Source organism: Myodes glareolus, chromosome 5, assembly GCF_982192425.1.
Source record: "Myodes glareolus chromosome 5, mMyoGla1.1, whole genome shotgun sequence".
Taxonomy (NCBI): Eukaryota; Metazoa; Chordata; class Mammalia; order Rodentia; family Cricetidae; genus Myodes; species Myodes glareolus.
Window position 1 is genome coordinate 61,845,647 of NC_142030.1, and position 25,146 is coordinate 61,870,792.

The following is a 25,146-nucleotide window of genomic DNA, read 5'->3' on the forward strand; positions in this document are numbered from 1 at the left end:
GGAGCTGGCATGCCATACCCTCCAAGTACTACACATGGATGAGTTCTCTAGCTTGGGAGTCCTTATGACCCCTTTGGTTAGAGTTATGGTAGAAGTTTTGTTTCATTGGTACTATTGATTAATCACTGGCCATTGGTGATCAATATCCAGATCCATCTTGAAACTCCTAGGAGTCCACTAATAACGTTTCCTCTCCAGCACAAACTTATAAAAAGTAAAAAAAAAAAAAAAGACTGCGGGGAATAACACCACATGTTCATCTCACCCCCAGGAGTCATAAAACACCAAGTGCTTCAGAATCTATGTCAGGAAATGTGGGCAGATGTGTATTTTTTAGAATGTTTTACTGACCAACCAGTCTATACAGATATTACCTATGAAGTGTCTTTGAGCTCCTAAGTGGACCTCCTGAACAAGATTTAAGTGTCCATAGGATGACTTCTTTTCCTCTGTGACCATGTATCTTAATGCTGTATATGTCTAGGCTGGGCAGGCTGTTCCTGTGGGCTTGTGCCTCTTTCTGCTTCATTGTCCCTCAGCTGCATGACTGGAGGCCCCTTTGGAAGATTTTTCATTGAGCATCTCCTTGCCCTGTCCTTATATATGATTCCTGGGCTTTACAAATTTTTTCCTTTCTTTGAGCCTGTTATTGTTATTATCTCAGAGAAGTTAAGAGGGTTCAAAAGGTAGAAAAATTGATTCTTATGTCTTTCCTCTACTAATTATAGTCAGTCACAAATGAAAGATCTCCCTTGTAACTTAAATGCTCTTGCATGAACATGTGGCTTGGCATGGCAAAATGACCCATTCTCCTGTTTGATCCCTCAGTGACTTTATACATAAATCATTTATTCTTTCTATTACTTGCCATGCAAAAGTTTTGAAGATTGAACAAGAAAGTGTGTGTTGGTTTGAATGAGAATGGTCTCCATGGGATTAAATGTTTGAATACTGGGTTCCCAGTTGATGAACTGTTGGGGAAAGATTAGCAGGCATAACCTTGTTGGAGGATGTGTGTCATTGTGGGTAGACTTTGAGGTTTCAAAAACCCACTCCAGAATTAGTGTTCCTGCTTTCTGCCTGCAGATCAGGATGTAACGCTCTCAGCTACTGCTCCAGCACCATGCCTGCCTGCTTTCCATGGACTGTCTGTTGATCATGGACTAACTCTCTGAAACTATAAGCAAGCCCCCAATTAAGAGTTTGTAAGAGTTGCCTTAGTCATGCTGCCTTTCACAGCAATAGTACAATAAGACTCAAGTGGACATCAAGGAATTTTGAATGTTACACATGTACTGAGCATGTGACAGTTTCTCAATTGTCATTTCAATATATTTTTCTCTGCTGTTGATGCTTCTAAGACAACGACTTTGTGATCAAAGAAACACAGAGCTTTTCTCTGTCTGTCACTAAAAATGTTGGTTTCAAGGAATTTTTATAGTGGGAGTAGAAGAAAGGTCTTTCTTATGTTAATTTATTTCCTGAGTTATGCTATGGAAAAAATAGGATTACATTTATTATTATGACTTTTCTCATGAGAACAAACAAACAATCACTACATCAAGGGAAATCTCAAATACCTGGAGCAAAATTATGAGCTATGTTGCCCAAGCGAGAATTTTGGAGGTTGTAGCTGATGCTTGTAGGAATGTCCCAGTCTGCCTTCATTTGAATCTTTAATTTTTTGTTTCTAGAAAAGCCACAGCAGCTTTTTTCCTTAACAGTTAGCTTTATAGAGTAGCTAGCTTTTTAAAAGTGTTTTTATTTATTTTTATTTCATGTGCATTGGTGTTTTACCTGCATGTATGTCTGTGTGAGATCATTAGAGCCCCTGAAACTGGAGTTACAGAAGATTGTGAGCTGTCATGTGGATGCTGGGAACTGAACCTGGGGTCTCCTGAAGAATAGCCAGTGCTCTTAACTGCTGAACCACCTCTCCAGCCCTAAGTTGCTGGTTTTTACATGTCTACTAGGTGACCATGTAAACTTTTTGTTTATTTCGACTTGCCTAATTCTCGAAATAGTCCCAACACAGATTATTATTATTCTCATAATATACAAATAAAACTGAAGAGTAGAAGATTTGTGACTTACCTAGAATAATAACATCTATTTATAAAATAATGTATGTCTATGAATAAAAGCTTAGCATATATCAGATTCTTGGTATTTTAAATTTACCATAAAGGTCAAGAGTTAGTAACTATGGAAGTCTTTTGTAGAAGGGAGGCTGCTTGTTGGTTCCCAGCTGCCCGGCTAGCTTAGACCTGAAATAATCATAGAGAAACTATATTATTTAAATCACTACTTGGCCCATTAGCTCTAACTTCTTGTTAACTAGCTCTTATATATCCATTTAACATATTTCTATTAATCTGTGTATCACCACATGGCTGTGGCTTACTGACAAGATTCCAACTGGCATCTCTCTCTGGCAGGCTCCATCGCTTCTCTCTGACTCCATCCTTCTTTCTCTCAGCATATTGCCTGTCTTTCCCTGCCTAGTTCTGTTCTTCCCTGCCATAGGCTCAAAGCAGCTCTCTATTCATTAGCCAATAAAAGCAACACATAAAAGAAGGACCTCCCACACCAGAAGTCAAAATGACTTTTTGCAAAGTCACAGATTTGGATAGGAAAAGATAAAAATAAGAATGCATTTAAAATAGTATTTTTTGCATCCTACTCATAATTTCACTTTTATATGAACTGCTTTAAAGCATAGCATAAACCATATCTTAGAATCCATTATAGACAATCCAATAATAAATGCATATAGTGAGCATTTTAAACTATAATGGTTTTGTGTTTACTGTCAGCTTGGTAGACTCAAGTGTCAACTGGGTGATGAGTCCCTGGCATGCCTTTAGGGATTATTGTGATTGACTTGAGTTGGGAAGACCTACATGTTGTGGGTTATACCATTTTCTGTCTTTGATCTTGGCCTGTAAAAATGGAAAAATGGAATTAGGCAGCCAGCATGCATTCATCCCTCGCTATTTCTGACTATGACCATGGTGTGACCACCTGCTGCAATTTCATACTGCATTGCTTTCCCTGTCATGACTGACTGTACCTTGAACTATGAGTTAATATAAGCCTCCCTTTCTTCTATGTCAGAATATTTTATCATAGCAACTAGAAATGCAGAAATTGACTCTGAGTAGTGGGACCATTATTATGATAAAGCAGACCATGTGGTTTTTAGGCCTTTGGAAACTTTTTTTCTCTGAATGTGGAAGAGTTTAGTATTTTGAGTTAGAAATGCCGTAGTGTGTTAGAAGCAGAGCTTAGTGGTCCATTCTTGTGGTTACCTTAGGAGACAATAATGCTGAAAGAACAGAGATAGTGGAGGTTTGGCTCATGAGATTTCATAAGGGAACATGGATTCTAATCAGAAACTGTAATGGGGTCATTCACATGATAGTCTAGATAAGAATATGGCTCCAATTTGCCCATATTTCGATAACATGAATGAAGCTGACTTGAGAGATAGTGGATTAACTTGTTGGAAGAAAAAATTTCAAGACAGAAGAGAAGCCATTGGGTGCTGAGAAAGCAGCTGTAATTCTTAAACAGCACCACTGAGCACAAATCTTTTGTGATCACTGCCAATAGGAAAGATACCCTGAAGGTAAAATCTCACCCACTCAAGGCTCCATGTTGTGAAGACCCAGCTTCATCTAAAGGAAGAAAATCTAGGCTGGGGGCCTCCTGCTCCTTGAAAGCAACTGCTTAGGAGGGTATTTATCTAGTTTCAACCCATAAAAGTAGTTACAGCTGTTGCCTAAGGGAGGGAGACTCTATCTTGATAGTGATGTCTATCTGGTACTGCGTTAGAAGGTATTGAAGATGCATGAAAAACTAAGGGGCCATAGAAAGTAGTTGATGCCAGGCAATGTGTACCATGGTCCTCTGAGAGACCATTGCATAAAGCAGCGAAGGCAAAGCCTAATTGTACCCTCCAGGGATATAGCTTTGGGCAAGAGTTGAGCTGGCCCAGGAAGAAATCTATATATTGAGGGCTGGATGGGTAGGGTTGGACAGGTGGGGTTATCCATGCTGGAAGCTCAGATGTGGGATACAGAGCTTCAGAATTTGATGTTTATCCTGCTAAAGATTGATTCTGCTTAATTCTGATAATTTCTTCTTGTACTTTGATTTTTATATTTTCAAATAGGAATGTTTACTTCTGCTATTGTCTGTTGAAAATATGTAGATAGTTTTTGATTACATAAGAGCTCATAGTTAAGAGACTGAACTTTTAAAGTGTTGGAATTACTGAAGACTGTGGGAACTTGTAAATTTGATCTTAATTTATCTTAAATTCATTATCATCTGTGGTCATGATCCTGTGGCGACAAAGGGTAGAAGGTTATGGTTTCAAAGTGATATGTTTGGGTGCCAAGTTGACAAAGGTTAGAGTTATGGCAGAATGACAGATTCTAGGATCGCTTAGGAGATGGTTCTCTGGGTATACCTTTGGGGACTCTCTTGATTGCTTTGGGTGAGCTGGGAAGACTTGGCACTACGGTGTTTCCATCCCCCGAGTTGGGGACCTGAACTATGTAGCTGAAGGACAGGAACTGAGCAGCAATCTTTCATTCATTGCTCTCTGTTTCTGATTGTGACTGCAATGTGATCGGTTGCTCTAAACTCATATTGTCTGCCTTCCTCAACCTGATGGACTGTACCTTGAACTCGGAACTTTATCCTTTGAGTTGCTTTTCTCAGAGTATTGTATTGTAAGAACAAGAAGAGAAACAAAAGCAAAGATAATGCTTTTGGGAAACATTGGCTTTGTTAGCTATTTAAGACAGCATCACTATGCTCATTTTCTATAGGAGGAAACTGGGCCGCACAGAAGTCATAGCTTAGCTAGGATAAGAATATCCCAGGATTTTTATGGATATTAACATGAGACAATGTATGGCAACTTATTCCGTGACTTATATAACTTTTCTTTTCTTTTTTTTGAGACAGGGTTTCTCTGTAGCTTTGGAGCCTGTCCTCGAGCTAGCTCTTGTAGACCAGGCTGGCCTTGAACTCACAGAGGTCCGCCTGCCTCTGCCTCCCGAGTGCTGGGATTAAAGGCGTGTGCCACCACCGCCCGGCTTATATAACTTTATTTTTTTAATGTTATATGTATAGGGCTTTTCCTTTAAGTAGCCTGAGGTGAGCTTTGAAAAATTGATTCTCTTCACCCAGAAAATCCTACAAAATCACTCAAGTTGAGAGTTCAAATTTTCATGTTCATTTTGAACATCAAGGGTATGCATATCCTAAAAGCCTCTGAAATATGTCACTTTAAGAAGCAGTGTGTGCCATTCTGGTGATATATAGTGAAGTAGGTAGAGGAGTCCAATCTAAGCCATGGGGCTGGGTGTAGGGCTGATGGCCACAAATGACTGCTGAATTTTTGTTATTCATGCTTATAAGTGTGGAGGGTAATGCCGCTCTTAAGGCTTGGATGCAGATTCCCCAGTCAGTCAGCATCTGCAAGGGAACCACATACTGGGGGATGGACTGCTCAACTCACAGCCCTCCTAATCAGGTTAACCCCTGCATCAGCTCCCCTGCCTCACTGGAGCCTTCTTTGCTGACAAGGAATGGGTTGTTCCTGCAGCAGGAGAGGCTGCACAGGAGAAAACGAACCCCAGAGGAAACTGGAGAAACAAAAACAAAGCACAGAAATAAACCCAGCCTAAAACATTGCAGATAAAAGTAAAAGAATTTATGTAGCGAGCTAGGCGTGGCAACTCGTGCCTGTGATCCCAGTACTCAGGGGTCTGAGACAGGAGGATTGCCATGAGTTTAAGACAATATGGGCTGTATAGTGAGGTACAGACTAGCTAAACAATAATGTGATGTTTTATCTCAAGATAGATAGATAGATAGATAGATAGATAGATAGATAGATAGATAGAGAAGGAAAAAGAAAACATGCATAAAATTATTCATATTTGTTTTGAATGTGATCAGTGGAACAATTTATGGTAAGTTGTGTAATCACCCCCTAAATTATCTTTGGGATGAATATGAATTTTTGCATGCAGTACTTTCTATCTTATGTAATGACTGCATTTAGAAGCAGAAGTATTCCCATTGGGGTTGTGAAGGGCCATGCTGCATGTATGTGTATATAACTACCATTCCTTCTAACTTGCCCTTATCATTGTTTATTAATGACCCTCAATTAACTCTTCAATTTCTTCTTTTAAGACTCTAACAAAGAAGAATCAGGCATCTTTTGTTGCAATTCAGCTTTGTTCCCTGTAGAAAACTTTTTCATAACAGCTTCTAGCAATCAAAAAAGTGTTCATCAAACTCTAGCTATTTCTTTTATGTTGATCATTTAGAAATAATGGCCTCGTTTTGTACATTCTTGTACAAAATGGGAGATATTGGTTTATGTGCATTATCTCACAACATTATGGGTGAAGAGGGGTGCGTTCCATCTCTTACTCCTCCACAATGCTCTATGCCTTCATTTATGCATTCCACACACACAGTTTTTATTTCATACTGTTATTTGCCTATTTTGTTTGCCCTAATTCTCTTGCTATTTGTCTTTATGATTTTATTAATAACTGATTTATAATATTGAACATCTCTTTTCTCTTTTTGGTTCTCTCTCCTTTGAAATTGAGGTGATTTCTTCTGTGTAAACCAGACTGGTATTGAACTACCAATCCTTTTGCCTCAGCTTCCCAAGTGTTGGATTACAGGCATGAGTTATGACACCCGACTTCTCTATTTGACTTTCCCCCTCTTCTGTATATCCCCTTGCATCTAGTCCAGACTCTTCTGTTCCTATAAATCTTGTATGGACCATTTTAGCTTTAAATGACCTCTCCACGTTGGAAACTCACATAAAAGACCATACTACACCATTCACCTGTCAGTTACAGCAGTGGTTTTAATTTTTCTTGAGCTATATTAAACCTGTTGTTTAATTATCACAGATTTGTTTTCTTAGCCCAATCCGGCTAAGTTCCTCAGTGTCACAGAATGGCTTGTGCCCCCATAACTGTACTTTCTTAGTAGATACAGATTTTCCTATGGCTAGAAATCTCAGTCGTCAGCTAAAAGGAATATTATATTACAGCACGGGAAACAGTCTGAGTTCTGAAAACCTCAGGAGTTCAATGTATGATTGAAGGCTTCCCTGCTCACCAAAAAATTCAAAACCATGTCAGAAATGCAGAGCAGGATTTTGAAGGCTGTATATATTTTTGTGATATTAAACTTCTTAGGAGAGAGAGCCACAGTGTGCTCATGGGACTCTCTATTTAGTCTATAACCAACTGGTCCAGAAGGGGAGGAGACAGCACATGAAAAGACCGCAGAAGCAGCCACTTGTGAAAGGAAGCTTTTAGGAAAAGTTTTGCTGCAGAGTGTTGTTTCACGCTGAACAACAAAGTTCAATGCATCAAGAGAAAATCCTGAAAGAATATTCAAGATGTCAGAGTCTTTGAAAAACAGTCAACAGCTCACTTTGTACTTGGAAGCACTGCCTCATTGTTCTTTCAGTCGTTCCTGTGTGCAGAAGGAATGCTGAGTTGAAACTGTAGCAGATAGAGTTTCAATGCTCTGGACACATACGTAGTATTGGCTACTCATCTGTGGAATGTGTAAGCATATTGTCTTGAATATTCTTGAGCTTGTTACTTAGCCTCCTAGATTGAATCTCCTTATCTTTAAAATGAGAGCACTGGCTGTAGCAGAATTTTTGAGGTTGTTTCTACCTATTAAATCACATAAATAATATATCCACAATGCCCTAAAATATTAACGACAGAAAAGCATTCCCCAGAGTGGTGTGATGAAAGGGTTTTACTGGAGGTGGCGTATGAGTGGACCTTTGCTGCGTTAGGTTTGGGTAGGCACAGGTTATAACCGTGATGATTATGGTCTTGCAGGGAAGATGTTGGAATGACATTTTCTGTAAAGACCCCGAAATTATTTGCAAAGTTTTTAGTAAATGCAAGTTTGTACTTTCGTGTGTGTGGTGAAAAGTGCCAGGACTAGGCTCAGTCATCCATTATCCTAGAAACGTGACATGGCATAGAGGCTGGGGCGCGTGACTCCCTCACATCCGTAAATGCCATGGTTTGAGGGCAGAGGAAAGAAACGGCAATGGAGAGCAGAGCCACAGAGAGATGAGACTGGAAGCTAAGGATGGAGGAGCATGAGCGACTATAGATCACAGCATGTGGAGAGGAGTGCCTTGCACCTGAGAACCAGATGTTCACCTTTAAAGTTTGGACCATTCTCTTGAACCTGTGACCTCCCTGAGATCAAAGCATTTGCTATTTAGATTCTCACATGTGTGTTTGCAGTTTCCTTTTTGAACTAGGGACTTCTTCAATGTCTTCACTTGTTTATTATAAATTTGTTGGGGTCATGTCACTCGTCACTGGGTAGCTTCAGTACCGGAAGCAGAAATGATTGTTCTCTTGTACTCACAGCGACCGAGAAAAGAAACATTGGTTTTCCCAGGGAGGAACTGAGACCTGCGGAAGTTGAAATGACTTCCCAGATTGCAGGATGAAGAAACAGCATTCACAATCATGAGGCTGACTCTATGATTGTGACTCACGAGCCTGAGTCACTGTAGAATACAGTTCAGGCTTGACTGACTCTATGAGGAAGGGGAAACTTACTTTTGTTTAGAAATGATTTATATATGTATCAACTTATAGTTGGGAGAAAGACAATGCTAGTATTAAAAATAATAGTCATTAAGTAACAGAGTGTATCTCCAAATGAGTTTTTCATATGATGACATATCTAGATGACTGGGCAGTTACTACATTGTTGTTACCTTTTTTATTATTACCCATAAGATGCACATTAAAACATTCTATTTCTTTCTATGAATGTGTGTGTGTGTGTGTGTGTGTGTGTGTGTGTGTGTGTGTGTTTGCCTTTGTACTGGTTCATGCAGAGGCTGGAGGGTGTATCTGAGCCTTTGGAGCTGTGAGCTGTCTGTGGGTGCTGGGAACCAAACTTGGGTCACCTGAAAGAGCTGTCTGTGTATTGAGCTGCCATTTCAGCCCAAGACATAGTTTCTGCAGACTTTCCAGGTTAAGTGCCCCTGCTCTTTATCCTTTTTTTCCAACTCCCATAATTTTTTTTGTATTATGCAAAAGTTATTGGTTACTTTCCATGCTGGAACCTCCATTGAAAGAGGTGAGTAAACTTACAGATTTTCTACTAAATTTCCATTAAGAAAACTGGTGGTCATAATAGCTAACAACAAATATCCATGCAAGCTGCATTGGAAAACAGTAACATATATGTCAGGTCCCACTGAGCTTTCTTTAATCTTTGTCAATACTTAGCTTTTTATTTTATTTAACAAAACCTTTCAAGAAATGGTTCAGTAGAATTTATGATCTGAGTCACAGATAATTTTGCCATTTATGAAACAAAGATACTTGTCAAAATAAGTATTTTGCATTTTAATTTTATTCAATCAATTCAAATATGCTCAAGAATTTACAAGATAAAATATTTTTATTCTTTTGGAGCTTTTTCTTACAAAAATGTACTCTCATTATCAAGGTATTTTACATTGACTAGCTAGATATTATATGGGGCAAAATTGATGATATATATTTTTGTAAGACCCCAAACAATACTGACGTGATGGCTCTACTAAGACCGAGTTTAAAGGAAGTATAAGGATCTTTAGGTTTCCTTTGGAATGCAGAGTCTTATGTAGCACAGGCTAGCCTCAAATTCTCTATGTAGCTAAAGACAATTTTGACATTCTGATTTTCCTGCTTCCCCTTCCCAGTGCTAGTATCATAGGCATGTGCCACCACACCATTCACGTGATTGTTACAGCTAAACTCAGAGCTTCATACATGCTAAGTCAACACACGCTACCAATGAAACTACTTCCACAGACTCGGATATTTTTTAAAATTTAATGTATCTTTTAAAGCAAGCCTTTGTCCAAAAATCTCTTTTATTCTTTTAGCTAACAATGCTCTCTCTCTATCTGTGTGTGTGTGTGTGTGTGTGTTGCTTAGGCCAGAGAAGAAAAAATTTTCTGAGTGTCCTTATGGGTAAAAATTTAAAATTTGTTTTTATAAAAATTGAGAGGATGATTCTAAAATTCATTTGAAAATGCAAATTGGCTGAAACAGCTTTGTAAAACAACAGTAAAGTTGAAGAAGTAATATTTGATTTCAAGAGCAATAAAGCTAGAATAATCAGTAGTATGACATAGGTTAAGGAAATAGAGTTAAAATATACTTAGACAGATGTAGCTAGCTGCTATGCTATGAAGGTACAAAGGAGATATGGCAATCTTTTCAATATATGATGCAGAAAAAAGACATTTACATGCAAAAAATTAACTGCCATCAACAACCTCACAACATTCACAAAAATCAACTTGACTGTCTTTTCACCTAACAATAACTCCCAGGAATTTATCCTAAAGGTATCGGAGAATCTTGTTAAGTATACTGAAGATCTACAGTTATTTAGATGGAATGCTGTCAGCCTGTGTATAAAATAGAAAAATAGAAGTGTGTGTGTGTGTGTGTGTGTGTGTGTGTGTGTGTGTGTGTATGTGAAAGAGAGAGAGAGAGAGCGAGCGCGAGAGAGAAACATCTAGGCATGGTAGTGTATTCCTTCAATTCTAGTACTCAGGGAACAGAGACAGGTGACTCTCTGGTTCCAGCCAGGGCTACATGGTAAGACTACCTTAATTTCTGTATGCTAGCACTTCACACTCTTCCTCATTTTCTTTGAAAGTGGTTTTGATTGAAGGTACTTATAAATTTGTGTCTCTGGTTGACTAGTACTTGATCTCATTTATTAAATTGATTTCTTGCATCTAGGACTTTGTGCTGAGATGATATTTTTACTTTACAAACATAATGTCTGTTGTATTTTCTGTCTGAAAATCAGACTCATTTTCAGGGCAGTCTTACTTCACTTTTAATCACTCCACACATCTTTACCCAGCAGGTTACTCTTTGTTGTTAGGGAGCTGCATTGACTCATTTGCTGCTTCTGAATTTGGACATTTGGTCATTCACAGATGGAACTGGAGTAACTCAGTCCCTCAGCACCTTCCTTTTGATGTTTCCAGTTTTGAAATTTAACTGATGATCAGTAAGAAGAGAAAAGATCCATAGTGAGCCAGAATCGACACAACATAGCGTACATTCTAAACCTCACAGATTCGGGGGCACTGGCCTTCCTTTGTGCTCTTCTGGTCTTAATTTAGACTCGGGGTCACATGCCTTGTGATAGCTTTTTCAGTGTAGAATAAAATAGAGCTAAAAATGGGAATGGGGCTTAAAAGCCAAAGCATTATGTCTTGAGGAAAGGCTCAATAGTTAAGAGCACTGGCTGCTCTTGTAGAGGACTGGAGTTTGGTTTCCAGCACCCATATGACGGACTGGGACCTGTAATTCTAGTTCCAGGGGGTCCAATGATCTGCTCTGGCCTCTGTGGGCACTACACTTTCATGGTAAGCTTATTCCCATGCAAGTAAATCACTCATTGTGCAGAAAATAGAAATAATTAACTCTTAAAAACTGCAAAGCATTGGCAACTGCAAGAACCCGTGGCTATAAACTTGGCAACAAGGGAAGAAGGAAATAAAAAGCAGAGAATTAGACAAAGTATTTTATCACAAAAGTCACTGAAATTATGATAAATGCTTAGATTATGCATAGAACACTGTTTATTATTGCTGGAGATTATACAATACGCGCCCACTTTTAAATCAGTTCCAATGGTAATGTGAACTGGTTTTCTCTTTTCAGCATCTTTCAGTACAATTGAATATGCTCTTCCTGAAGTTTACTCTATTTTTTAGACTTCCGTGGTGACAAATATTGCTTCTTTTCCCATTTGGCCTCTCCATTATCTTTGCAAACACACGATCTTCTACCTAACCTTGAAGGTTGCACCTGCCCAACACACCTCTGGTGTCATTTCCTATTCTCCCATTGACAACCTCGACACTCTATAGCTTCAGTTAATCTGTAACTCCCACAGTTATGGCTCTTGGGCTAAAATGCCAACTCCTATTTCTAACGGATTACTTAAAAGTCTGCTTGGATATTTAAAAAATAACTCAGTCTTAATATACCAGAAGCCTTATTTGAGATTGTTTTGCCATTTACAAACCTCAAGCCTTGTCCTACATTTGTTGACTTGTTCACTGTTTTTACTCTGTTTATTCACCAATCCAACAAATATACACAGATTACACAGTAGATGTAGTTTACTGGTACCACTGGGGGATGAGTGCAGATAAGACCAATAATGTTTCTAGTCTTCATGGAGCTTATATTGTAGCAGACGAAGACACCAAATAAAAGTGAACAGACACATAAACAAAACCACTTCACATAATGACCATGTGCACCAAGAGAATATTTTGGGTAAAGTGATGGAGTGTGACTTTATGTAGCTTGGCCAGGGAAGCCTGTCTAAAGGATTAATGTTTTGGATGAGAAACAAATGACAGAAAGGAATCACGTGTGCATAGGTCTGGAGGAAGAACATTCTTGAAGAAGAACTTGGAGAAGAGTTGCTGATCTCCAGATGCTGGGTTAAGAATGGATCAAGTGGATCAGGAATGGGACCCAGGAAGACCAATTAGACTGCCTGTATGACAGTCCAGGAGGGAGGAGGAGTGGCCTTAGAAGCTTGGTGGCAGGGGAGATGAGAAAGTATTTGGGGGAGAGCTGAGGAAAAGGAATGCAAGCTTGGCTCTGGTAGTGACTCAGATGTGGACACATTCAGAGCAACCCATGAATGAGGAGGGGTTGGGGCAATGGGAGTCAGGAATTGAGTTTTATGTGGGATCATTTTGAGAAGCCTATTAGTCCAGTGGAAAAGGCCAATCCTTAAAATTAGACACAGAAAAGTATGGAAGTCAAGGAAGAACTGAGGCTGGAGAAATGAATTTAGGACACACACATATACATATATATCCATACAAGCACACACACACGTACGTCTGTGCATGGGTGTGTCATGTATACATTTTCAAGGCCCTGTGATTAGATGAGATCACCTGGCAGAAGGACAGTAACGGCAAAGGTGAGAAGAAGTTCAAGAGGGAAGCTTGGGAGCTGCTATCTAAAAGTAGGAAGCACACAAAAGTGTGATATGTGGACAAGGATCTGGATTAGTCACCAAGCAGACCGAGTGGGAAGAATAGAGTCAGGAGAAGAGAATGTCTGGGGAAAAGGGGAAAGTCCAGTCAGATGTTGTTAAACCTGGCAAGGATCACCACATTCCTTGGTGTGCTGCTTCCGGTTTTAGTATTTGGAAGTTGGTTTAGCTCTTGTGCTTTTCATGAATAATAGAAATAAGAAATAGAGTTGATTTCTGCTACATTTTTAAAGCTTTCTTGTGGAGGGATGTAGCGCTAAGCCCACCTATGTAAGAGTAAGCTGCGGATTATTAGCTTGCAGCATCGCATAATTGAGAAGTGATATTTCGCACCAGTCCCTTACCTGTGTCTGCAGAGACACTGAGCCCCGACATGCTGACTCAGCCCCACCCAGGCTCTAGGTCCAGCTGACCCTTAGGAAACACAGCTGGCAAGGCCACAATAGAGTATCGAGGTGGCGCTGTAATTAATTTGAGCCTGAATGCTATTCACCTGGCTTTGGTTCAGCTTTGCCTCTCACGACTGAATTCACATCTCGATTTTCTCCCTGGCACCATTCTGGCTCACTTCAGATCCTGAGTTCTGTTTTCCTACTTGCCCCCTGAGAGTAGTAGGCTGGATATTGCACCCTAGTCTCTGTGTCTGGTCCCTGGTTCTCTCTTGGTTGAAACTTACCTTCTCTGAAAGCTTGGCTCTCCTTACTCCCGCCCTGCGCCATTGTTTTAAACCCTCCTTTTGGGAACTTTGCTTTTCAGTCATTAATGACTTTCTGAGGTACTTTTGCAGCTTTAGACTCCCCTCACCCATGGTAAACTTTCCTTTGTTTACCTCAGAAATACAATTGAGGTTTGCTTCCTGTCTGGGTCCTACACATCTAATTAACTCAGCATTCTAACCCCTGCCTTCACGCCTGGGTAAAAACACTGCTTTTTTTTTTATGAGAAAGTAATTTTATTAAATTATAAAAGTTTCCATTTCCGCCCCTCCTCCCAACACCCTCCCACTCCCCTCACTCCCTCTCCTCCTCCCTCTCCATCCCTAAGAGCAGTCAGGGTTTCCTGCCCTGTGGGAAGTTCAAGTTCCTCCCCCCTCCCTCCAGGTCCAGGAAGGTGAGTGTCCAGACAGACTGGATCCCCAAAATCCAGTATACGCAGAGGAAACAAGTCCCACCATAGAACCTTCATCTGGCGATGGATGGAGATAAAAACACTGCTTTTAAAGCTGACATTTCTCAGTGATCCATGCAAATCAGCTTCCTTTAACGGAGGAGGAATTCTGCGGATGTTCGCTAACCACGCTAGGCATTAGGGAAGGACAGAGGCATACAATGCGGCCTCTGCCTTGGGGAAATATGTTTGAAAGTATAGCCATACAAAGGTACTCTTTGCATTCAGAAAACCAAGCTAATTGCCTTGTGACTGTTTCTAGCTTATGCGATGCACACATTCTATTTTCATCGGCATCCTTTACTCCTAAAACTGTGTAATCAGAATACTTCAAAACTAAGGCTACAGATAGAATCTCAAGGACCATAGTTTTCAGAATAAGGATTGATGAGAGCTTGTGTACTGCTTCTCCATAATTGCTGCCTGCTAGTTAACCTTGAGTAATTGAAACATATACATGTTTTCCCCATGGAAGGGGCATATTGGAAACATTTAAATTCTTATGGTCATGCTGTGCTTCTCTCAGATGATTGGACCGGTGCCCAGGCATAGACCGTCTCATTCTTCCCCCACACAATTTGTCAGTTGTTTAACCTAGCATCATTTGTTTTTTTTTCATCTTCAGTCAAAATGACAGTGCTAATTGTTGCACAGGGAGCTAGAAGTAAAAGAGCCACCGCTCTGTTTCTGAGTATGCTCTTCCCATTATTGTCATCATACACTCTGAAGCGTATCTTATCACTGCTCCCGGACAGGTTCTTCTCACATCCAGGAAACAGGACCAGTATTTAAAGCTAAGGGTACCGCTCTGCAAGACTGAAGATGCAATGAGGATTTCTATGAGGCAGGCTATACCGTCCCATGTTAGAATTGCATGATGTGTCTCGGGGTCTCAGGCTCCTGTGCATATGGTCTTCATCTTTTCTGTCAGCTCATGGCTAAGATGCTGAAGGCGCTGCCTGTTCAGATCGATCCTGGCATTGTTGGAGAAAAAGACCGCTTGTGTAGCAGCCTTTGGAGTGAATAGAACACTGTGGACGGAGCCGGAGAGCTCATCACGGGAACTCTGCTTTTCTTTGAGAAAGAATGCATCTCAAAAATCACAAAAGTGAGATTGTGTCTTATAGATCTCCAAGCAAAAGAGTTTACCATTATATACAAAAGTCACAGAAGGCACACTTTTCCCCAGGTCCCTAAAGTTTCTCTGTTCAGTGGCTCAAAAACCTGCTCTACAGAGTTTAGCTTAGGCTCAGCATTAGAATTTCCTTCATGTCCAGACTCATACGAACCTTCTTTCCCTGAGCGGTCCAGTAGTTTGGTGATAACCGTCTCTGAGCTTTTCACATACTTGTATTTTGGACAGCAGGTTGGCAAACATTTTAGACTTTGCATTACTCATAAGAATTTACTTGGGATTTGTGACATTTTATGCTGACGTGCCCTTTCCTAGCATCAGTGGGCAAGTGTACGAAAACGCTCACACCGCCTCTGCTCCCCTCTGCTCCCCACTCGCCAATGGTCTGCCTGTTAGGTGAAGACATCCCTTAACAGCACTGGGCAACTGGAGTTGCTGCTAGATGAACTCAGTCCATGGCTATGAACTGCAGTCATGGGGACCGTGATTTTTCTAATAAGAAGGTGGGAGGTGTGTCTGACAACCCTCACCATGTGCTAAGATACGAAGGGATGCTGACCTGTGAGTCTCTGACTGAAGTAGAAGATGGATTATAGACAGCTTCTCTCCGACAACTTAGGCCTGCTAGTTTTAACTGAATATTCCAAACTGTAAAGCATCAATTCTTTCCCATTCTGTAAGGTTTGGCTCCACAGGAAAATTAAGTGTGTTGTTAGCACCACCCCACTAGATTTCCTAGAATGCTAAGCAGATCTGAGCCCAGAGATTGATATAGGTCAGGTTAAGTACAAATTGACATTCTTGCTATGGTAATTTTTTTCTTTTTAAAAAAACCCTTTCAGAATCTTTCTATGGCTGGCTGGTATGTGTTCTCTCTCTTTCTCTGTACTTCATTTTGTAGAAATACTATTATTGTACAAATAATAACCAATGAAAATATATGTAGACATAATTTAGTTTATTTAACTTTTAAGATTTATTTTTATTCCATGTCTATGAGTGTTTTGTCTGCATGTATGTATGTACAACACAAATGCCTGTTATGACCAGAAAGGGGCACTGAATCCCTTGGAACTATAGTCACAGATAATTGAGTTGCCATGTGTAAGCTGGGAGGTGAACCCTGGTTCTTTGCAAGAGCAATGTGTGTTCTTAACCACTGAGCCATCTCTCTAGTCCATTAAAAAGAAAATACATTTATTTAATTATTTGTGTGTGTGTGTGTGTGTGTGTGTGTGTATGTCAGAGGATAATTTGTGGGAGTAGGTGCTTTCCTTCTACCACGTGAATTCCAGGGTCGTATTCCAGTCGTCAGCCTTGGTGGCACTGAGTTTTATTGCTGACCCCAGGAATGTTTTTAAAGTCCTTGACTTCAGGCAAGCAGGACAAGTTCTCCCGGTCACAGGTGGGTGTCACACCGCCCCCCCCCCCCCATCACCTTCACTCCAACCTCTCCTGTTTCCTTGCTGCTCCACCACAGATGTGCTGGTGGGCTCATCTTTTTCTCTCTGACCTCCGCTTGTGTCCTCCCTAAGACAGGACGTCAGCACCCGTCACTTCTCACGCTCACCTCCTGACCTTTGCTGTAACGCTGAATTACACGCTGTCAGTTTGCTTGGGTTACAAAGAGCTCTCCTGACTCAGCCGTCCTGCCAGGCCTCTCTCTCTTTTACCACACAACTCCTTAAAAGCTTAGCTGACCATCGTCTCTATGTTCTGGCTTCTCAGTTTTCTGTAATCCTGTTTCCTCCATCCGTTCCTTTCTCCATTTCTTTCTCTCACTTTCCAGCTTCTTGAAGGGCTGAGTGCAAGGTCTACCTCCTTCAGGAAGTTCTCCTTGAACTTGAGCTCAGCTCTCCAGTTTTGTCTCCCCTCACCACCATCTTGTTTCCTGATTACCACACCTGGGCCCAGTGTGCTGAGCCTTTGCTCTCTCAGGGCTTGCCCAAATGTAACGAGTTCTAAATATGTATGTATATATATTTATCCAGCTCAGACTTCTCCTTGCATGAAAGAATCCAGGAATGAAGCCCCTGAGGCGTTTTCATGCTAATTAGAAAAAGCCTCCTTTTCCCCTGCAAGCACTTGACCGCCATCTTCTGGAAAGTTTGCAGAGTCGACAAATGTTAGATTAAACAGAACAGACAGCATTGGTATAAATAACCCTTGGCTGGAGCAGGTGTTCCTGTGCTGGGGTGGGTGTGCAGCTCAGTAAGTCTCCACCCAAACTCCTGCCTTCTGCCTCCTTCCGCATCCTCTCACAACCCCTTTCCTTCAGTCTCTTCTACTTCAGAATTATTCTGATTTCTGAGGTTGAATCCCGTGAAGCTATTGTTGCCACCTCTTCCCGCAGTCCTGCTTAAACCCTTTAGCAGATCAGATCCTGCTTATTTTTCCTTCTAAGTATATTAGAATTCAACCATTTCTTAACACCTCACTTCAGCGCCTCTGCTCCAAGCCCCTTTAGCTATGACTTGGATTATTCTAGCATCAGCTTCATCTAGCTCCCCATTGTCTGTCCGTAACACGACAGCCAGTGTTAATAAACATTTCAAACGCATCGCATTTTCTTTCTAACCTTGCCCTCTGTAGTCTACTGTATCACTTGGGGTGAAAATAAAAGTCCATAAAATGGCTGTCCATCATCCAAACCTGTCTTTATCTCCAGCCATCTTGGCCTTCTCACACCTCCTCGGCAAGCCCAGCATGCTTTATTATATCAAAGAAGCCTTACTCAAAGGAATTACTCCCAAATCTTTCACATTCTCAGGCACCCCTGTCATTTTATTGTCTCTGCCGCCCCCATCATCTGGCATGCAGGCATTGCTACTATGGAACTTAATCAGATATTAACCTTCTGAGCCAGGAGACTTTTCTTGTTCTCTAGTAAGCCCTAGTTTCTTCAAGTAGATTTTGATGAAGCTTTGCCAAATAACTAAGTAAATGAAGACATCCTCAAATCCATTTGTAGGACACAGAGGTTTCCCTTGATTCTGCACACGTAGACTCTCCAAGTTCCATGATAAAAGTGTTTTCAGGAGTCCAGGAGCTAATTTAAATCTAATTGAAAATCTCATCGGCTTGGTAATCTTCTTGAAGGACATCAGTTAGGTCCCTGCGGAGACAGCAAGTAGGTGCCATCTAGTGGCAACAAAGGGAACCCCCATTTGTGCTCCTCACATTTTTGTCATCGCATTCTTATAATATTGACAGTTTGACACAGTTACGTCATGTATTATAAACATACTCAATCCTTTTTGCTTCCGTTATCCCCGCATACACAGAAAGACACCGTTCTTCTCAACCAACCCCTGTGTTCTCACACCCTACTTCCACACGCAGGTCGTGCAGTCACTGCTGTGTTTCATTATTCCATTGGCCATGCTGTAGCCAGAAGACAGTGCTTTTTAAATTGTTTTTATTTACTTAGAATTTATTTTGGTGTAAAGTAATGAGGAATAGGTGTGTGTGTGTGTGTGTGTGTGTGTGTGTGTGTGTGTGTGTGTGTGAGAATAGACAAGCCTGCTTTTAATTTTTCCCCTCCCTATCTCTCCCCTCACCTTCTACCTGCTCCCATGGTCCCCATGCTTCCAATTTGTTCAGGAGATCTTGTCTTTTTCTACTTCCCATGTAGATTAGATCCATGCATGTCTCTTTTAGGGTCCTCATTATTGTTTAGGTTCTCTGGGGTTGTGAATTGCATGCTGATTTTCTTTGCTTTATGTCTAAAAGTCACTTATGAGTGAACAATTTTATATTTGTCTTTCTGGGTCTGAGTTACCTCACTCAATATAATATTTTCTAGATCCATCCATTTGCCTGCAAATTTCAAGATGGCATTATTTTTTTTCTCCATTGTGGAAATGAACCACATTTCCATTCTTCAGTCAAGGGACATTCAGGTTGTTTCCAGATACTGGCTATGACAAACAATGCTGCTATAAACATAGTTGAGCACATGTCCTTGTGGTATGATTGAGCATCCTTTGGGTATATACCCCAAAGTGGTATTACTGGGTCTTGAGGAAGGTTGTTTCCTAATTTTCTGAGAAATTGCCATACTGATATCCAAAGGGTCTGGACCAATTTGCACTCCCACCAGCAATGCAGGAGTGTTCCCTTTACCCCACATCCTCTCCCACATAAGTTGTCATCATTGTTTTTGATCTTGGACATTTTTATAGGTGTAAGATGGAATCTCAGAGTTGTTGTGATTTGCATTTCTGTGATGGCTAAGGATGTTGAACATTTTCTAAGGTGTCTTTCAGTCATTTTAAATTCATCTGTTGAGAGTTCTCTGTTTAGGCTTGTATCCCATTTTTTTTATTGGATTATTTGTTCTTTCGATGACCAATTTCTTGAGTTCTTTGTATATTTTGGAGATCAGACCTCTGTGCGATGTGGGGTTAGTGAAGATCTTTTCCCATTCTGTAGGGTTCTGTTTTGTATTGTTGACCATATTCTTTGCTTTACAGAAGCTTTTCAGTTTCAGGAGGTCCCATTTATTAATTGTTGTTCTCAGTGTCTGTACTACTGGGTTATATTTAGGAAGTGATCTCCTGTGCCAATGCGTTCAAGTGTTCTTCTCACTCTCTCTTCTATGAGGGTCAGTGTGGCTGGCTTTATGTTAAGATCTTTGATCCATTTGGACTTGAGTTTTATGAATGGTGATAGATATGGATCTATTTGCATTCTTCTACTTGTTGATATTCAGTTATGCCAGCACCATTTGTTGAATATGCTTTCTTTTTCCATTTGATATTTTTTGCTTCTTTGTCAAAAATCAGGTGTTCATAGATGTGTGGATTGATATTAGAGTTTTCAATTGGTTCCATTAATCCCCCTATCTGTTTTTATACCAATACCAGGATGTTTTCAGTACTGTAGCTCTGTAGTAGAGTTTGAATTCAGGGATTGTGATGCCTCCAAAGTTCCTTTATTGTAGAGGATTGTTTTGGCTACCCTGTTTTTTTTCCTTTTCCATATGAAGTTGAGTATTGTTCTTTCAAGGTCTTTGAAGAATTTTGCTGGGATTTTAATGGTCATTGCATTGAATTTGTATATTGTTTTTGATAAGACTGTCATTTTTTTACTATGCTAATTCTACCTACCCAAGAGCATGGAAGATCTATTTTCTGGTGTTTTCTTCAATTTCTTTCTTCAAAGATTTAAAGTTCTTGTCATAAAAGTCTTCCACTTGTTTGGTTAGAGTTACTCCAAGATATTTTATGCTATTTATGGTTAAATGCTATTTATGCTATTTATGTGAAGGGTGATATTTCTCTGATTTTTTTTCTCAGCCCATTTATCATCTGTGTAATGGAAGGCTACTGATTTTTTCAAGTTCATCTTGTATCCTGCTACATTACTGAAGGTGTTTATGAGTTGTGGAGTTCCTGGGTAGGATTTTTGGTGTCACTTATGTAAACTATCATATCATCAGCAAATAGTGAGGGTCTGACTTCTTTTCCAATCTGTATCCCTTTGATCCCCTTTTGTTGTCTTATTGCTTTACATAGAACCTCAGGAACTATATTGAATAGATATGGAAAAAGTGAACAAACTTGTCTTGCTCCTGGTTTCAGTGAGATTGCTTTGAGTTTTCTCCATTTAGTTTAATGTTGGCTGTTGGCTTGTTGTATGTTGCCTTCATTATGACTAGGTATGTTCCTGTATCCCTGCTATCTCCAAGACCCTTATAACAAAGGGATGCTGTGTTTAATCGAAGACTTTTTCAGCATCTAATGAGATGATCATGTGGTTTTTATTTTTCAGCTTGTTTATATGGTGGATTACGTTGACAGATTTTCTATGTTGAACCATCCCTGCATCTGTGGGATGAAGCCGACTTGATCATGGTGGATCATGGCTCTGATGTGTTCTTGGATTCAGTTTGCCAGTATTTTATTTAGTATATTTTCATCAACGTTCATGAGTGAGATTGGTCTATAATTCTCTCTCTCAGTAATGTCTTTGTGTGGTTTGGGTATCAGGGTAATTGTAGCCTCATAAAAAGAGGTTGCCAATGTTCTTTCTGTTTCCATTGTGTGGAACACTTTGAGGAACATTGGTATTAGTTCTTCTTTGAAAGTCTTGTAGAATTCTGCACTGAAGCCATCTGGTCCTGGGCTTTTTTTTTTTTTTTTTTTTGGTTGGGAGACTTTTGATGACTGTTTCTATTTCTTTAGCAGTTATAGGTCTATTTAGTTTTGGTAAGTGATATTTATCCAGAAAGTTGTCCATTTCCATCAAGTTCTCCAATTTTGTGGAGTGCAAGTTTTCAAAATATGACCTAATGATTCTCTGGATCTCCTCCATGGAAGACGGTGCACTTTAAGAACTTCCCAGGCCTCCAGCTCTTATGGACTTTCCTCCCTGCTTTCCGTGACATGCCCTCGGTCTTACAGGTGTGAGATAGTGTTCCCATTTAAGGCCACACACTCATCCAACCATTTATTCTCTGCACGTGACCAGTTGTTCTGCTCAAGTTTATTAACAGGTGAAAATGTGGCTGCATCAGAGAAGCTATGAGCTTTCTGACAGTAATAATTGTGATAGCTGCAAGTCCTCGGTTCCATTTTCAGTGGACCACATTGACCTGGAAATAGGCAGTTTCATTTCTTTTTAATTTACTTCTTTTCCACTTCTCCACTGTGTTTGGGGATCAAATTCAGGGCCTTGCCTTGCTCAACATCCATACACATCACTGAGATTGATCCTGAGCCCTTTCTAATATTAATTTTTATTTATTCTTTTGAGGTCTGATTACTTTTTCCCTGTACATTGCCTTATACTTTCTTTTGAACCCTCACATTCCGGCTAGTTGAATGGATAATAAAATGAAGGCCTTATTTTCTGGTGAATTATATTCTGATATCAAAAGTAGGTGGTAGAGTAAAACTACAGGAAAAACAGGCCAGATATTGAAGTAATCTCTCTAGGGAAGACCCCTGAAGTCTGATGAACCAATATTGTATGTACACTAGCACCAAAAGGATGGGCCATCAGAGTTTGCTCAGTATATTGCAAAGAGCAGGGCTGGTTATTGTATAGAGAACCTAAGAAGAAGGGAGAAACTGTGTCTGTATATCTTGATAGGAAAGACAGCAATTCTGCTAGTCTGTGACTGTCACTTTAACGTTTGGAAAGCTAGGTCCTTTTAGAACACTGGTGCCTTCAAGCAGAACTCCAGTCTGCTTCAGGAGTCTTTGTCCTTTTCATTCCCATTGCTAGGTGGAGCTAGAAGATGCTTGTCTGCTGGCAGAAGACCACAGTAGTGGTCAGAGAAGCAGGTTCAGGTGATGGGATTCTCAGGAAGGCGCTGACCTCTGAGTGTGGACACTCACATTAATCCCTGGTCTTTTCGTTTACTAGACCATTGTTTGTGCAGCACTAGAAGGCAATGGTGGAAGCAATGGAATAAGATAAGGAAGCTGATTTTTCTGTCAGCATAAAGAGTTATTTTTCCTATTAAAATTGATTTTTTAAACCCTCAAATAAGAGGTCAAATATTTAGTTTGCCATCAGTGAATGGGTCCAAGCAAAAATTTCTGCCAGGGCTTTGGTGATAATTAAGATTCGGATTTCTTTCTTCTTCCTGTATGGCATGAAATTCTTCCCACACTTAAGTACTCTGCTCCTTCTCCACCTTCAGCCCTTTCCCACTTCTCCATCCCTGCATGTCCTAGCATTTAGAGTGCGGACAACACCTCCTCCACCAAGCCTGTGTTAACTTGGTGGTGTAATCTGTGGTTCCTCAAATCAACGCTATGGTGCTGATGAAGAGGAGCCGTGCTCTAAAACAATGCATCCCTTGGCTGTGACTGATTTTACTGGGTGAATTTTCAATGTCTTTGGCTAGGAATTTAGAAAGACTGCTGGTCCTTGCTTCACTACCCATTGGGACCAAGGTGCTCATCCTTACTGTACGTTTGATGGAGCACTTCTTCAGCTTGGAGAAATCAAAATGCCTGCCAAAAATTGTTTGCTAGTATGACTACTGTACAGTTTTGTTTCCATAGATATCTCTAGAAGTGGGCATCTAATGTGACAGTGTAGCAGCTAGGAGGTAGTGGGATGCCTCTTCTAACTCGAGTACTTAGGAGGCCAAGGCAGTAGTTTGAGACCAGCCTGGGCTACATAACAAATTCCAGACCAACCGGTACTATACAGCCAGGCATCGCCTCAATACATACATACATACATACATAAATGAATAAATACAGAAAGAAAGAAAGACAAAATGCCAATCAACCAATTAACCAAACAATTTCTCCACTTTTTTGTTATTATTATAGTTATTTAAGATTCTTTCTTCTGCCCATATAGTAATTTTTGACTGCAGGCAAATAGTTTTGATCTAATACTTTTTCTATTTTTTTCTTGAGAAAATTTCTACTTATGCAAGTTTATATGATATTTTGAATAGTTTGTTGCTAAATCTAAAACCCTGCATTTAAAAAGAATTAAGCAAATACTCTTTCCCAGTTGCCTAGCTTCTGAAGATGTATTTGCGTGGCAGAGCCTTCCACCTTAACGAGATGGTGATGCTGAAAAAGGAAACAGTCCAGTGTCAGTAGTGGGTGTGCGCATACCCCAGACCTACAGTCTTTAATACCAGGGTACCATTTTTTTGTTTGTTTGTTTCATCATTTGAGCAGCCCCATTAAAAAATCATTTGGTAGGCTTGTTGACTTAAAGACATTTCTAGGACTTAATTCTTATCTGAAACATAGAAAATGTGATATTTTTAGAGAATCATCAGTATTAGAATTGCTAAGTTGTTTTGATAGCCGAGGAACAACATTAGTAATTTGATTTATTCTTAAATAAGATATTGGTTCCTTGATGTAATAAATGCATGGATTTCTTTGTTTTTGTTTGTTTTAGAGTATGCTGAGTTTCTGCATTGCAAAGGAAAAAAATTTACAGATTTTGATGAAGTTCGCCATGAGATTGAAGCAGAAACAGACCGAGTGACGGGAATGAATAAGGGTATTTCCCCTATACCCATCAACTTACGAGTCTACTCCCCACACGGTAAGCATAATGTTTAAGTTTGAATTATTCTCCTCAAAAAATTTTCCCTAGAAAACTTCCCATTCATTATAGAATATGCAAACAGTTTGGGCCTCTGGGCTGTTTGGGCCGTGGGACCTCTGGTACAATTCAGAGAGCTAAGATTATTTAGAGAGCGCCAGGAGGGGCTGATAACATCATAATTGACATGGGAACTGAGAAAAATGATTTTTAAAAATTTCTAAACTTTCAAAAATCAGAAGGTGGGCACATAAAAACTTACATTATTATTATTATTATTATTATTATTATTATTGTCTTTAGTCTTTGCCAAAAATTTTAGAGGTATGTGGTTGAATCCTTTCCTGTTGATCTCCCTGTAGCCATTTTATATTTCTATTAATTTAACTCCTGAGGATCCAAGTGTGATTTTTATCCCTAGACAGTCATCATAAATTCCCATAGGGACTTGCTACCCTCATCTAGGAGATAGTAGTTGGACTGGATTGGAGGCACCTTGCCACTGACTGCTGGTACAGCCCACTCACTCCACCCGAAACTCCACAAAAGGCTCACATCTTTCCCGTAGGCTAAGTGGCTAACCTTCTGCAAATAACATATGATGCTTCCGACGAAGAAGGGCAACTGTTACCCTGAGAATTTTTGTA

General features: G+C 40.1%; 1 protein-coding gene across 5 annotated transcripts in view; it reads left to right on the forward strand.

Moving 5' to 3' along the window:
• The window catches only part of Dnm3 (dynamin 3), a 471,600-nt gene that overhangs the window by 99,996 nt on the left and 346,458 nt on the right, over positions 1–25,146 (forward strand). For all 5 annotated transcript variants that reach the window (XM_087906356.1, XM_048420852.3, XM_048420856.3 and 2 more), the window contains exon 3: positions 24,350–24,499. In XM_087906356.1, coding sequence (XP_087762482.1) covers positions 24,350–24,499 — 150 coding nt within the window. The remainder of the gene's footprint in view (positions 1–24,349; positions 24,500–25,146) is intronic.